Source organism: Berghia stephanieae, chromosome 1, assembly GCF_034508935.2.
Source record: "Berghia stephanieae isolate SIO BIC M18660-M18661 chromosome 1, UCSD_Bste_1.3, whole genome shotgun sequence".
Classification (NCBI taxonomy): Eukaryota; Metazoa; Mollusca; class Gastropoda; order Nudibranchia; family Aeolidiidae; genus Berghia; species Berghia stephanieae.
Window position 1 is genome coordinate 102,882,097 of NC_088360.1, and position 17,169 is coordinate 102,899,265.

The following is a 17,169-nucleotide window of genomic DNA, read 5'->3' on the forward strand; positions in this document are numbered from 1 at the left end:
AACCAGATCGACCACAGAGCTGTTATATTTATTTTTGTTTATACTTTTTACAGACCAAAGCTTCTAGTAGCCTTGTATCACTTTTACTCAACACTACACAATTTATGTGCACTGAATGGAAAAGGTAGACCCAATGATTGAGAAAATAAAAAATATTTAAAAATTAACAATCAGGCAAAGTTGACATACAGTGAGAGAAATGAAATAAATCTTAAAATACAAGAATTTATTTGCTTAATCATAAATATTCCTACACGAACTAGTAAAGTCTTTATCAAAGTCAGTGCCAAATTGAATTCAAGTCACAGGTACCCAACATTGTTGAATGTTTGGTTGTTTTATTTTGTAAGCATCAGAACTGTTTACAAGTCTACCTATTAAGTTGATAAGGAAACGAAGTGTCTCTGCTTCTATTCAACATTGCCACCTTTCTTTATTTACAAATGAGTTAAATACTTATGGTTTAACCATATCAAAATTATGTGTAGTCAATTTAAGCAATTAATATAGTGTCATAAGACGATGTATTCACATATTCCAACATTTATTTATAAGAAATTGAGCAATGGGCAATGGGAATTATATAATCATTAACATGGATATAAAACAGTGTAATGATGAATAATGATTAATATGGATATGAAACACTCCATCTTACTGAAAGTGTTGCAGGATGGGACTGTGGAAACATTTCCCCTTGGGGATGTTGGACACCATGAGAGTCCGTGAGGCCTAGGGAGGAAAAAAAAGATAAAGTATGGAGGATACATTTGAAGAGGAAGATGTTGCTTTACACAGTTTTATTGAATTACAAAGTCAATGAGATAAGTCACTGTTTAAGACTGCAGACTCAAATAGCTCCAATTTAATTAATGTCATGGGAATTTTCATGACTTTTTTATGATTTAAGTTAAGCACAATAATGTAGTGAATGAAATGACGTTTGAGAATCAATATTTCAGAGCTATGATCCACTGTGTTTTCAAAATAGGAATTATCCAAAAGGCAACAAAAAGTTCTTTTGAATACTATTTTTGGCAACTCTGCATTTCTATGCTGATAGTAACAAGAAATGAAGTGAGTAGAGAAGTGCGCCAGAAGACAATGGAGAATAACAACTTTTGCAGCGATGGGGAGTTGAACCCAGGATTGGACTGTTTTGGGACCTCTGCCTGGGTACAAGAGCTTGTTGTTTCCAAAACAACTGTCTGGAAGTGGTTCGGTAGATGTATGTTCCATAAGCAGACATTAAAGAACGAAATGGATGAAAATAAAAAAAGGGGTAGATAAACATTGTTGTGTTCTTAGATCAAGAATTGATTAGATGTAGTATTCCAAGAATCAACAAACCAAATAGTTATAGTAAAGAACATTTATTAATCAACATAACATAAGATACATGTATACATGATGACGATTGGATACCGAAGGACCCCCAACAAGGTAGCCAGTAGAACAGACGCTAGTGCGGCTATGTGGTCTTGTGGTATGACACTCGCGTTCGGATCAGAAGGTACTGGGTTCGAGAATCACACTCTGCACATAGATGAGTCCTTGTAAAAGGCTCTTTACTCACATTCTCTCACTGTACTCAGGTGTAAAATGAGTACCTGGCCGTTAACAGCGTTGTCTTTGTCCGAAAAATTGTAATATCGCCAAACAGGCGGCATGTCCCGTCCTACATGTTAAATGTTGCTGTTGACCAGGGACCCCTTGTAAAGCGCTTAGAGCACATTTAGTGGATATTGCGCTATATAAAGCTCAAATAGTTGTGAACGATACTACATTAGATAGATGATGCAAGTTACCATACTTGAATACAATAACTTTCATTAACAACAGTAAAATGTATGCATCAGTGCCTGAATCCAAATCATAATGTCATAAAGAAATAAATTCCTTTTACCTGCTCATCTTCCTCGACATCCAAGTTGAGATGAAAATGCCTCAAGACGGACACAACAATGATAAGGTAGAGAACAGACATGATGGCATGAACCCATAGGATTGGATCGCTGAAAGGGGGGGAGGGGGGTGATTATAATAATAACAATAATAATAATATTGATGATGATAATAATAATAATAATAATAATAATAATAATAATAATAATAATAATAATAATAATAATAATAATAATAATACAATAATAACAATAATAATAATAATAATAATAATAATAATAATAATAATAAATAATAATAATAATAATAATAATAATAATGGAAGAAGAAGAGAAGAAGAAGAAGAAGAAGAAGAAGAAGAAGAAGAAGAAGAAGAAGAAAGAAGAAGAGAAGAAGAAGAAGAAGAAGAAGAAGAAGAAGAAGAAGAAGAAGAAGAAGAAGAAGAAGAAGAAGAAGAAGAAGAAGAAGAAGAAGAAGAAGAAGAAGATAAGGCACTTCTATAGTGTTTTATACCATATGAAACATTAATGATAATGGTGATGATGATGATGATGATGATGATGATGATGATGATGATGATGATGATGATGATGATGATGATGATGATGATGATGATTCGAAGGAGGAGGAAGAGGAGGGGGAGGAGGGGGATTTTTATATCTAAACATCCATAACAAACAAGCCAACTCTTACTCGGTCTTCAAGTTCCCTATGGTTGTGTGTCCAAAGTCTACGGCTGTCCCCACTGAAAAGACATCAAACAAGAGATTGACCAACAGTTGTTTTGTGGAGCTGAACATTTCTTTATAGATGATAGCAAAAGCTCTAGCTGCCTTCCTCTAAAACGGTGTTAGAACCAGGTAAATAAAAATAGTACAAATTACACCAGACATTAAGATTTAATTGTGCGGATATGTGGTCTTGTAGATGACACTCGCTTTCGAATTGGATGGTCTTGGATTCGAGCCTCGCTCAGTGAATAATTGAGTCCATACTCAGGTGTAAAATGAGTACCTGGCTGTTTACAGCTTTGTCTCGGTCAGAAAAAAATTGTAATCCCGTCTAACAGACATCATGTCTCGTTCTACCTGTTACGTGTTGCTGTTGGTCAGGGACCCTTTGTCAAGCGCTTTGGGCAAATTTAGTGGATATTGTGATAAATAAAAGCTCGTCTTTTTTGTGTGTGTTTTTGTTTTTTTAACAACTCAGGGGGAATACAAAGCTGCTAGAAGCTGTGGACTCTTTTTTTATTTTAATGATGGACAAAAATGAATATGACGGCATTGTTGTTCTGTTTTTCTTTTTTTTTCTTTTTTTTGACGCTGTTGATCAAAACACGCAGTTTTAAAAATTCGTGGGAAAAGTTCCTGAGTTCACAAGTAAATTCCACACCCGATTTACATTTGAAAATTGAATGCAGATGCACAGGAAAAAATACAAACAGAAATTGACAAGGTCATCTGAGACAAGCCTCAAATTTAATAAATGCAGGATACATAAAGGATATTAAAAAAAAAAAAAAACTTTAAAAAAAAAGATATTTTTTTAAACTTGAGCTTTTATATAGCGCAATATCCACTTAATGTGCTCAAAGCGCTTTATGAGGGGTCCTTGACCAACAGCAACATTAAACATGTAGAACGAAACATATATAAGAATATAAGAAGAATTTTCAACTGTTATTTTTTTGTTTAATTTTTTTTTTCTTGTTTTTCCAAAAATTTACACTTATAAAAGTGATATGACATACATTGCATACTTACACAAGCTTCCTTGAAAGTTGATGGGTAGTATGATTGCAATGGACAGGACTGTGATGATAGAGACGTAGACTAGAAGATACCTTTGAAATGACAGGTATTGGATGGCGTCCCTGCCACATTTATTCAGGATATCAGCATCTCTGAAATAACAGTGAATGACAATGATGATTAAGATGATGAAGATATGGATGAGGAGTATGCTGATGGTGATGATGATAATGATGATGATGATGATGATGATGATGATGATGATGATGATGATGATGATGATGATGATGATGATGATGATGATGACGATGACAAATAAGACGACGATGATAACTTAAATGATGAAAATAATGTTATGGTGGATAACTCTAAAAATGACACGAAAAATGCAGAGAGAATTTAAAAAATGAAATTTATATAATTCAACGTCCATGATAGCTAGCAATTATATAAAAATGAATGATAATCTAAATTGATCAATGGGGTCATAAAGATCATGAGAGAAGGGAGCTGTTAATTTTAACAAATCCTATGAATCATCTATCCAAATTAAATAGTAGGTAAGATTGAATCATCCACTCACGTTAATCTCCAGAAGGCAACAATCCAGTTGAAAATTCCCTGGAAATGCAAAAAGCAGCGTGTCTAAAAACTGAAATCCTTAAGTTTAAAATAATAAAAACCATAAATCTCAGAGCCAATGTGCAGAAATTCTAATTTAAACATAGGACCCAGTTCGAAGAATGAATGTAAACAAAGAAATTGGTTAAAAAAATAAGAACAAGCTTTCCTCCCTGCATTTCTTGGAAAGAAAGACAAAAAAAATATGAAAGGAAAAGGTGATTGATTATTAATTAAGTCTTCTTTAGTCAAATAAACTAAAGGTTACAATCATCAGCTGGATTAGACCATTATCACAAAGGTACCTGGGATTAACTCCATTTCAGTAGTAAGTATTAAATAAACGGCAACAATAATTGCACTCCGTCGTTTGAAAAGGATGCCAATTCTTTCACAGAGGACTTTCCACCAGTTTAATATTAAACCAAGCTAGAAGACAGAGCAAGTGACCTTCTTGTACAATATGGGAGAAGGGCACAGTGTCCAGCAAGGACTTTTGTATGAGAGGCAGATGATACAGTGATAGTTTTTCTACTCCTAAGCTAGAATTAGAACAGTCTTAATGTATATGAAATACTGCTAGAAGCTCTGGGCTGTAAAAATTATTGAACAAAATTGAATATAACAGCTTCAAAAAAGAAACAAAAAATTTAACACAGAAAGTTGTGGGTTTCATGTTGAGTATTTCATTAATATTTGAAGCTGAGGTAGTATTCATTTTTGTGCAATATTACATTTTGCAAAATAGCGTTGATGGTTTATGGTTCCTTTCTTGTATAATGTGTGATACCTGCCATGTGTTTAACACTTAAACTTTAACCTTATTTCTGGAGAGAAAAAATAGGGGAATAAATGATTTTATTTTACCTTATCTTGTGTAGTGACTGCAGTGTCCAACGACTCTTGAGACCCCATGGCCTTTCTGTCTCGCTCTCCAAAGAATAATGAGGTCCATCTGCAACAGATTTTTGTATCGTCAATTTCAACAGTTTTCCTGTATGCTTAATCATAATATAAAGATTACTTTGTTTATATATATATATATATATATATATATATATATATATATATATATTATATATATATATATATATATATATATATATATATATATATATATATAATATACATTTACATCTGTCAGGCAATGGGTGTAATAGTGGTAATATAAAAAAATTGTGATCATCATACAAAATACACCACTAATGCAATAAATATCAAAGTTATAGATAATAAGCTAGTATAGTAAAGCGCTTTGAGCAGGTTTAGTAGATATTGCGATATATAAATGCTCACGTTTTTAAAGACGTTGATTATTATATAATTTTGAAAATGCGCAATACAAATTTATTTCATTAACATTAATTTACTAAGAAAAGTGAGATATTATATTGTGTCAAGGTCGTTTTAAAATATTTTTAATGAGATAATTTAAGGAAATATCTTCTTTTTAAAAAATAAATTAAATAGGTTGTGATTAAAACAAATATAATCAAACCATAGATAAGATGAATATAGCCCAATTACTTAACATAAAAGAAATATCAATTTCAAGTCATTTCAATTTTCTTTTCCTTTCTTTTTTCCTTTAAGTTTTTTGGGTTTTTTTTTTTCATATTCCTCTGTCTCCCAAGTGACACTTATAACAATTAATACTCGTACTGACCATTCAAAATAGACCCACAATCTACCTTCAGCCATCTTCGTTTATTTCTCAAACACCTTCCTGTGTCCAATGTGTAAATGTTGCCGCTCGAAGCTCGAAGAAATAAATAATAATGTGAAATAGATTGTAAGCTTCAATTTAATTACAATAACAGATCAAACGAAAGTTTCGGATTTCCCCTTTATCAACAAAACAGGATGAATGAAACACCACAGATGAATGGGATTCATCTGTGGTGTTTCATTCATCCTGTTTTGTTGATAAAGGGGAAACTCGAAACGTTCATTTGATCTGTTTTTGTAATTAAATTGAAGCTTACAATCAATTTCACATTATTATTTATTCCATGACGGTAAATAGAAACATAAAAGGTGTGCCCATCAGGCAGTCACCCATTCCTACTTCCATATCCTTATAGTGTGATCGTATTAGAAACTAAAGACCCCAACTAAAAGAGTTTTTTTTTAATGAAAAAGAAACAGAAAGAAAGAAATACACATTAAAAGTAAAAAGAAGTAAAAGAGACAAAATTGTTGGAATAATTTTCTCTCGCTTCATCATATCTAAAAATAGTACAAATATACCTTCAAATACTGGCGAACAAATTTCTTAATTCAAAAGATGAGTTTAAAATTAAAGTTATCATATCTAAACAAAAATTCACTAATGTAAAAGAAAGTGCAATGAGAAATTAGAGTAAGATAATAAACGTTCAAATCAAATTACGTGGGGTTCTGGGTTAAGAGAACGTATGTTCGAAGCATTCCGTACATAGTTTATGCAAGTTGCTAATATTACAATGCACCATTCAGCAAATTCTCTTGGTGATCAATTTCCTTAGGGGCTAGGGGGGATAACAAGTCTGAATTTAAAATCTCACAACGAGAAGACCTCCTGAATAATTTCAAAATCATCGGCAATACAAACACGAATCACAATCCGCTGAATATAACCTACTAGACGATATCACTGGCGTGTCCAATTTATGTCATTTATTCCCAGTTACAAATGAAGAGTTATCTTCCACAACTTTTCATCTCAATTTTTTCTATTGTGGATGTGATAGTAATAGTAAGGATTATGTTTCCTTGAATGTCCTTTTGGACCTTTTACTTTATTATGAATAAATCTCAAACTGACAAACTGATAATCAATTTTAGGAAATTCTAGTGTTGATTTATAATTTAAATAAAGCTTACGTACAATTTAACTGATGGAGGTTAAATCTCAGAGGAATTTTTAAAAAAGGAAAAATCGAGTGGCGAGTTTTGGAAGACCGCTCTTCCTATGCATTTTGGTAGGTATAAAAATATATCCCATCTGGAAAACCTGTATGAGTAACAGCCATGGAATATGAAATAAGACAATGGTCAAGAGAAAGTTTAGGTAAGACATTGCCAGGAGAAGAAAAGAAAGGGAAAAAAAAAAAAGAACCACTTATCCAGTGATGGAATTTGACACTGTACCACATTAGTCAGTCAACAACATTTGCCTGCTAAACCAAGGAGAAAAAAAATCTAAAACTTTGGTCACTAGTCCAGGATCTGGAGAGTAATCTATGAAACAGTGCCAGACAACAACGCAGACGTGTAAAAAAAATAATAATAATAATAAAAATTTAAAGATGTATCACGAAGTTTTTTTTTTAAGTAGCAAAGTAAATAAATCTTCCTCCTTAATCAAGTAGGCCATGTCCTTAATCCAAGAATGAAAATGTTGCTGCTTGAAGCTCGAAGGATAAAATAACGATATGTATTGAAATGTAAGCTTCAATTCATTGAACGAAGACGGATACTGTGGACGCCGTGTTTTATTGATGAAGGGGAAACCGAAATGTCTACAGTATCTTGTCTTCGATTAATAAATCGAAACTTACATTTCAATACTTATCGTAATTTTCCCCTTAAACCAAGAGGGGTGACATACTTGACGCAGCAGCTACCCACTGAGAACTGAGACAGTCGCAGGCATCTTACTCTATCATTGTCTCATAATGAATCCTAAGCAAGTCCCTTAGCGACCCGGCAAACCTAACTACATTACATTGCATTGACGGAGATGTCAAGCCATGTGTTAAAGGCATAAAGGCGTATTCCCTGACCATAAAAGGAATGGCAGTTTGAATGGGTGGGAGGAGGGGGGTGTCGGAGGCATACTTGATGCAGCTTTTGTTGAAAAAAAAGCACATAATGCAGCATTCTCAAAATGCAGGGAATAAGTAAAATGAGACTGTGTTAGATGGCAATAATATTATATGTTTATGTGTGTGTGTGTGTGTGTGTGTGTGTATGAAAGAGAGAGAGAGAATAAGAGAGAGAGAGAGAGAGAGAGAGAGAGAGAGAGAGAGAGAGAGAGAGAGAGGAGAGAGAGAGAGTGAGAGGGAGTGAGGGATGTGCAATAATAATCGAAATGAGAGATGGATAAAAATATAAATAGTAGATTAGAAAGCCAGGCAAGAAGTCAGACACACTGCCAGAATGACCGACAGACAGATATACAAGACATTTGTTTGTTTGTTTTTAAGGGTTTTACGGCGCTTGCAACACATTTAGGTTATATCAGCGCCAAGATATACAAGACAGACAGTTAGACATATAAATGGATAAGCAGATGGACCGATGGATGGGTGGATGTATGGAGAGACACGGCGGATGGATGGATGGATGGATGGATGGATGGAGAGACACGGCGGATGGATGGGTGGATGGATGGATGGGTGGATGTATGGAGAGACACGGCGAATGGATGGATGGGTGTATGGAGAGACACGGCGGATGGATGGATGGATGGATGGATGGATGGATGTATGGAGAGACATGGCGGATGAATGGATGGATGGATGGATGGATGGATGTATGGAGAGACACGGCGGATGGATGATTAGAGGATAAGATAGAGTGATGGTAAGAAACAGGCCAGACAAAGAAGAAAAAATGACAGAAGAAAGAAAATTGCGCGTGATGCTGAGCTTTTGAACTGACACTATTAGGCCATTACAACGCAAGTAAAAAGAAAGTCATTGGGATAATCCGAGGAAGACAGATCTGCACTTAAAACACTCAAGGGAATACAAGAGAAAGGAGACTATCTAGTCCAAACACGGAACTGAATGTGATTGAAGGGCGATTTACAAGAGACCGTCTAGTTGAAGAGTCTCAATAGCTCAGCTTGAAAAAGACCCATTTAGTTTTAGCAAGCATTGAGACTAGTCTCGATATTCCCAGGTGAAGTGAGATTTTTTTCTGCCAATAATAATTATAATAATAATAATAATAATAATAATAATAATAATAATAATAATAATATAATAATAATAATAATAATAATAATAATAATAATAATAATAATAGTAATAATAATAATAATAATAATAATAATAATAATAATAATAATAATAATAATAATAATAATAAAATAATAATAATAATAATAATAATAATAATAATATAATAATAATAATAATAATAATAATAATAATAATAAATAATAATAAATAATAATAATAATAATAATAATAATAATAATAATAATAATAATAAAATAAATAATAATAATAATAATAATAATAATAATAATAATAATAATAATAATAATAATAATAATAATAATAATAATAATAATAATAATAATAATAAATAATAATAATAATAATAATAATGTTTACAAAAGATACATTAAACGTAACAATCCATAAAGGTTGATAGAACACTATACCCCCCCCCCCCCCCCCCCCCACGCTTTTTATATGTCACAATAGATCCATCTATCCGACTGTATACCTCTAAGCAAAAGGTCCTCGGAAGAACCTTTGCAAAAACAAAAAAAGCAGATTTTCTAGACCAAGAAAATAAAGCCCTCATAACAGGAAGCAAGAAAAGTAAGAAGGATAATGTATGAGCGAGATAGATATCATTTTAGTGGGTGGAGAGAGAAGAAGAAAGAAAAATACAGAGAGGGGGGTGTGGAAGAAAGAGGTAGTATGTGTGTAGATAGAGAGAGATGGGGGGGGGGGGGAGAGTGGCGTCATGCTTCCCCATTAGATCGTCGCTCCAAACGTCTTTAGCAAGAGTGAGATGGCCTGAGGAATCAGAGCTAATGTTACTGTCTTTCATTAAAGACAGACACCAGGGGCAAGGCTAACTAACACCAAAAACTATAATAACCGTCATGATATAATATTATTATATTATCTATGTCACACGTCGGTGTGTTCATTCCACGGCTTAAATTTCTACTGAAATTAAATAAAATCTCATCCACAAATTGTAGCAATGAAAGAAAAGCATGAGATATTGAAACAGTTGAAAGAAGGAAATTTCAACAGATCCTTTATTGTCGCCATCTAGAGAGAGATGACAATTCCTATCACCTCCGACACCAATAGTTGAATAGATAAGGGAATAATAATATTATTAACCACAGCCAATCTTCACTTCTATCCTAAAGAGGTGAAAATAGGAGGAAACAAATAGATCGAACCGTCTAATTAATGAAAGAAAAAAAATTGTATCATCTTAGGATCGGAAACATATAAAGAACAAAACGTAATAATATACTTAACAAAATTTATCAAGAACTGCAACCTTTAAAAAATGATTTTCTAATATTTTTTCCCCACTGTGCTCCATGCGAATTTTTCCTTCATCATACTACATGTGTGATGCACGTATTCATCAACTACTCCTAGATTTACTACGCCTGTTGTTATTTGAATCTCAGGGAAATTACGAAAATACTTTCAAAAATCTTTTAAAGAATAGATTAATATAATTCTTTGTAGAAAACTTGAAGCTTTTAACTCACTCAGACCTAACACCGACTATATCCGTAGTTTACCCGGGTTACTTTTACCCCATGCCAATTTATTACATTTTTCTGACACAAATTATAGGCGTAGTAACAAAGCTAATGTTTTATAGTTTTTACATGTTAATGGTAGTTGAATAAAACTATGTACATGCTCATTTTTAATACATTTTTCCAATTTTGAAAAGTATCAAAAATCTCTAGGATTGAGTGAGTTAAGAAGAAAGCGGTCATAAAACTAAGAAATATTACATTCGACTAATCAGCAGTTGCATGCAAATAAATTGTATGCTTGCTCGATGCTGTTAGTCACATTATCTTAAAGTAATTTAGCCATAGTCACATTATCTTAAAGTAATTTAGTCACACAACGCCACTGTCAAAATCCCCTCAAATTGCCTAACAATACATGCTTTTTAATAACAAAGGATTTTATAGATTTTGGCATCCAAGTCATGACGTTTTTAAAACGATAGATACATAAATAACAACAATTATAATGACTTCTTAATGTTAAACTTGGTTTGTTCCATTTTGAGTAATCTTTTTTTTTAAATCATTCCACCGCTCACATTTTTTTTTCTTCTCAAAATGACAATCTGACAGATCAACCCTGTATTCATAAATAATGACATATACAAACACCCACAGACAATGCAGATATGTCCCACAAGTTGAAAATAAATCATCTGTATTTGCCAATCAAAAATCTTCAATTTTAATGACTAATGTGTGTCTTAATCATCCAAAAGTATCAACAAAAAGAAAAAGGCTTAAAAAAATATAAAAATAATAATATAGAGTGAATAATTCAGATCTTGATTTTGTAATAATTTTTTAAGTAGAAAATTGGAAATTCAGAATAAATCTAAAATTATAAATATAAATGGCAGGACTTATAAATTTTTGAAAAGAAAAAAACATTAATATAGGATCAAAAATTCAATATATATTTATGTAATCCTTATGAATACAAGAAGAAAAAAATAATATCGGATCAAAAATTCAATATATATTTATATAATCCTTATGAATACACGAAAAAAAAAATTAATATCTGATCAAAAATTCAATATATATTTATGTAATCCTTACCAATTAAAAAATAAAAAACAAAACATAATTTTTTTTTTAAATGAGAAGAAAAAAAATGTTTTCGTCTTCAATAAAAATTGAAAATGAAGAGAAAAATAGTATTAGTGTGCATATGAGGGAAATATTGAACCAAAATGCCTGGTGTATACCCAACCCAACACAATAGCATACACGTTGTAGGGTTGCTTCCTGATAGGTGAACTGAAAAAGGAATGAAAAAAAGGGGGTGCGCTTGTGATGTATTATATATATAATAATATGTAAATACAATTCAAATGTGTCCGTGATGTGCATCAAAGTGATCGTTATAATATTTTATTCTTTTTTACACAAATCACAGAGGTACTACTAAGCTGATAAAAGCTGTGGACTGTAATGACGAGGTAATGAAACGTGTCTGTTTTTCAATGAATATCTTGATGGTCTAGAATTTGATATTTTAATATATTAAGTACAACTAGTCTTATTACAATCAAAATATAAAATGTATTTGTTAAAGAATAATGAACATTTTTGTTTATATAAATTAGCAAAAATAGTAAACTTGCCAAATATTATTTATGTTAATACTGCATACATATTACAGAAATATTATATATATATATATATATATATATATATATATATATATATATATATATATATATATATATAATATATATTTATATATTATATTATATTATATATAATTATTATATATTTATATGATATAAATATATATAAAATATATTATATATATACAATATAATACTATATACTTAGAAAATAATATATATTATTATTATTGTTTAATCGTCCATTATGCAATTGCTGATCAGTTGACAGATACAATCTAGCCATCTCAGCAAATCATAATCATTTTTCTTGTTTTTGTTCCAATTAAGAAATATATACATATAATATAAGACAAGCATCTCTGATCATGTCATTTTTAACAGTTGTCAATTATGTAGTTATGTAGCTGATAATTAATGAGTCATGCAAATATCCAAATAATAGATGGAGCAAAGTTGCTAATTCAAGCTCGAAGAAATAAATATCAGCAACAGTCAAATAAGATGGAGGCTTCAAAATAATTAACGAAGACAGATGATGTGGACGTTTCGGGTTTCCCCTTTGTCAACAAAACACGATGAATGAAACACTTCAGAAGAATGAAAGAGGGGAGGAAGGCGTCGCTTGGTGAATTTTGCCTTGTTAATGCCATCCTCTCCTCTCTCATTCGTCTTCAATGTTTCATCCATCGTGTTTCGTTGACAAAGGGGAGACCCGAAACGTCCACATTATTTATCTTCGTTAATTATATTAAAGCTTCCATTCAAGTTGACTATTGCCAAATAATTAGAAAGTTGAGTGAAGCAGATATTTATGTTGATGATAACAAGAAATGAAAACAGCAGTTATTAAATACCTATAAATTGACGCTATAAAAGGCTAGAAAATGGCTACCAATTTGAGAAAAAGAATAAAAGAATTCTATATCCTCAAACAGGACTTTGATCTATATTTTGGACCTGTAAATGAGCTCTATAAAAATTGGCTGAAACTCTTCGTAATTCGTCGTAGCGGTAAAATCCAAAGAATGAAAATGAAAGGTAAACAGCAAGCTCACTTGAGCAAAACAATCAATGATTTAACTTTCGATTTGAAGGTGTCTACATAACGAACTTCCGGTGTTTGAATTTTTCTTTTTCATACCTTTCCTGTCCTTCAAGTAAATGTGGTCAATTTTGGCTTAGACGAAACAGTGAAACTTATCGCTCGGCTGCTCAGTTAAAATTGGCTACGACAGGTTTGGAAAGTGAAAAAATAATTTCACGAAGGCTGTGTGAAAATACACTGGGGTGTGTTCAGACACAGCAATTCTAAAAAGCGTCGCTTAGCCTTGGCAATATATATCCATCGTTTTAATATAAACGGCCCATGAGCTATGCGTAGCGCTGTGGAACATTCCTTATTAACTTTACAGTCATTCAACTATGATTCATGAATTCTTTCTTTATTCAATTCTTTCTTCCCTTTTTAAAAATATTTGAATTTGATGAATTGACTGATTTCAGTTAATTGACTGAGAATTTACAGGTCTATATATTGCATCACGTCAAATTGTTATATGGCATTATTACAACGTTTAAAAGACATGTATCTAATTGAGCTAGGGCGAGATGACTTGCTCAAGGCTACACAGCCCAGCGGCGGGTGATCAAACTCGGTAGCTTTCGGGTATGGAGTAAAGACCGTACCACTGAGCCGCGCTGCCCCATTCAATGATTTAGGTCTCTGTAGAATTCATAAGCATGCCATATTTTTTTTTTCATTTTTCTAAAACGGACAATATAAAAAAATATAGGATTTGAAACAAGCTTATATTTTAAGATAATGGAAATTATTCAACAAAAAATAAAAAGTTTTTCCCACAAGTACCGATGCTTGATATTTATCCCCAAAAAATTATAGACGTCTAAATTTAGATTTGAAATTATGTTCATGTCATATTATGAAAAAAAAATAGCATTTTTTTTTTAATGTGGCCAGAAACCACATCCTTCAAATATGTATCGATCAATATGTGCCTCATCTTGTCTAAAACTCTCAAATGTGTAGTTTTATTTTTCAGTGAGGCAGTATTAGCATTCCATTGGGCCTTTCATTAACTATCATTTAGAGCACAATTATAAACAGTGCTCCGTATAATTACATTCATTGGGACCTGTTTTATTTTATGGTGTATATATTTTTTGGATGAATAAAGTATATTATTATTATTATTATTATTATTATTATTATTATATTATTATTATTATTATTATTATTATCATTATTATCATTATTATTATTATTATCATTATTATTATTATTATCATTATTATTATTATTATTATTATTATTATTATTATTATTATTATTATTATTATTATTATTATTATATTATTCCTATTATTCTATTATTATTATTATTATTATTATTATTATTATTATTATTATTATTATTATTATTATTATTATTATTATTATTATTATATTCATTATAATCCTGTGGACAAAACACTGGTATATCTAAAAAAAATATTCAACATCAGGTAAATAAGACCCGGTGAACAATCACTGTTGGGCGAACAGAAATTATTTGTTTTAATCCGTTATACGAGTAGAACGAGAGATTAACTTAGTTAGGCGCTTTGTCTGAGTTATAGAAAGAAATCATTAGAAATCATGTAAGGGAAATAATAATTGTAAAACTGAAGCAAACGAATAAATACTCTAACTTATGATTAAATAAAAATCCAAAATAAAAATAAATCTCAAAAAAAGGAGAAAAAAAAGGTTTAGACTTGGACAATAAACGTAAGTAAAATAATCATGATAATCATTTTTGTTGATTCATAAGTAAAAGTAAAAAATAAAAAAATGAAATGATTTATGTGTTCATAAAATTCTTTCTTTTCAATAAATGCCCCGAATTCCATTTATGGAAAACATAAGCAAATATTACTTTTTTTGAGAAGTTCAAAACAAATCAAATGATGAAATAAAAAGAACTAGATTTTCCAACGCATCATACTCACGACCACATTTGGGTACCATCCCTCAGACGGGGAGAGAACCTAACGTTACACGTCCCGTGTAGTAAAGAACTTTGGAGGCTACAATCGATAAATCAAAAACAAGGACTAAAAGAGAACTGAAATTATGTTTCTTTCGTTTCGGAGATAAAAGCAGGGATGAAAAAAGATCATGATAATTTTAAGGAGAAGAAAAGAAGAAAAAATACGGAACAAAACTAAGGGAGCTTAACTGAGCCATTGAAAATATAAATAAAATAATTGAAAGAATATGTGTGTCTACCACATAATATAACAACAATTAAAAACAAAAGACGTCTCAAAAAGCATTTCGGGATTTTGACATAAAAATCTGCAATAAATCCTTCTTTATCTTTAAATCTGGTTCCTTTTCTTAGCAACGTTTACATCTAACGTGATAGTGTTGTGGTCAAGACCATGACATAAAAAGAATGTAAACAAACTTACAATAAATATCCTCTCAGTTCTGTTCTGATCATAATTAGTTTATAATGACTTAGTCATAGTTATGCTCACAATAGGGCTATCTTAAATTTCAAGCAAAAATAATTGATGGTTCGTCCGTTACTAAGCATTAACCAATCAGAATATTTCCTGCCATTTACCACGTTTCGTCCCCTTGACTATTTATTTCCTGTATGAAAAGGCAGGAGACACCCTTAGCACATGTCAAGTACACAAAACAGATCAGGCCCAGTTAGTGGGTATTTCTCGGTATATTTTGACACACTGATAAAGGATTTGCATCGCAAAACCTAAAGACAGGATGCATTTCTTTTCAATCGTCTGTGTTAAAATTGTGAGTGATGTTCAAGATCTGTGGGCTGTCTACTCCGGGTGATAGGCAAGCACTTAAGGTAGCTATGGGTCTACGGTTCACAGTCAGCGGTTGATTTCAGGGCCAAAACAGACTTTATTTTAAATTATCGAGTAAAAAATAAAACAACTTAAATGTTTATTCGACTAGTTTTAATAAAATATACGATAACTGACGTAATTTTCAAAAGTGGATGCACTGTATGTTAATTAAAGAACTAAAGGCTCATACTAAGATAATAGTTTTAAAAAAGCACTCGTGTCAATAGTTTGACTGGCATTGCAACAAGAAGTCACGGAGGAACCATCAATTATCAATATTTAACAATCCTTTTGATTAGATTTTAAAAAAATATTATCAGTTGTCAAAATCAAAATACACTTGGTCGAGGGGTCTGGATGTTCGAATGAATTAATTGTAAGACAGTATACGTGATCTGGTGTGCATAACTATGAACAAACCTGGTTCTGGCACAGATTCTCTTAGGCCTTATTCAGGAGCAGAAGAAGCGGGGGGGGGGGGGGGGGGGGGGAAGCTGCCTCAGAGAGTCACGGAAACGTCTCTTGTTTTGTATTGTTTTAATATCATAATATGTTAAGCACAATTACAATTTATATATTTTCTTAACATTGAGAATACAAAAATATAACACCAGCGCATAGTTGCATAGTTGAATGTTTGATCATATTTAACATAATATTATATAAGGAAATTGCATTGGAATAAACAATAAGGAAAAGAATGTCAATTAATATCGACACAGAGAGTGAGAATCAATGAATTTCAGGTTTCCTCGTGAAGAGAAAAAAAAGATTAAATAAACAAACAAACAAACACACACACACACACACACACACACACACACACATACTGCACACAGTTTGTGGAACTTTTGAGACGAGTTGTGAATGAAAACGGGTCATT

At 31.7% G+C, this 17,169-nt stretch overlaps 1 protein-coding gene across 3 annotated transcripts in view; it reads right to left on the reverse strand.

The window, feature by feature from the left end:
* Positions 1-17,169, reverse strand: part of LOC144962593 (mechanosensitive cation channel TMEM63B-like) — a 64,327-nt gene that overhangs the window by 15,192 nt on the left and 31,966 nt on the right. Inside the window, exons 5-11 of one of the 3 annotated variants that reach the window (XM_078895678.1) lie at positions 12,016-12,045; positions 5,145-5,232; positions 4,240-4,277; positions 3,669-3,808; positions 2,599-2,650; positions 1,907-2,015; positions 659-732 (exon numbers count right to left, since the gene is read on the reverse strand). In XM_078895678.1, the coding sequence (XP_078751804.1) occupies positions 659-732; positions 1,907-2,015; positions 2,599-2,650; positions 3,669-3,808; positions 4,240-4,277; positions 5,145-5,232; positions 12,016-12,045 (531 nt within the window). Of the gene's footprint in view, positions 1-658; positions 733-1,906; positions 2,016-2,598; positions 2,651-3,668; positions 3,809-4,239; positions 4,278-5,144; positions 5,233-12,015; positions 12,046-15,410; positions 15,489-17,169 lie in introns of all 3 variants that reach the window. The other 2 variants (XM_078895677.1, XM_078895679.1) reach the window with 2 other exon arrangements.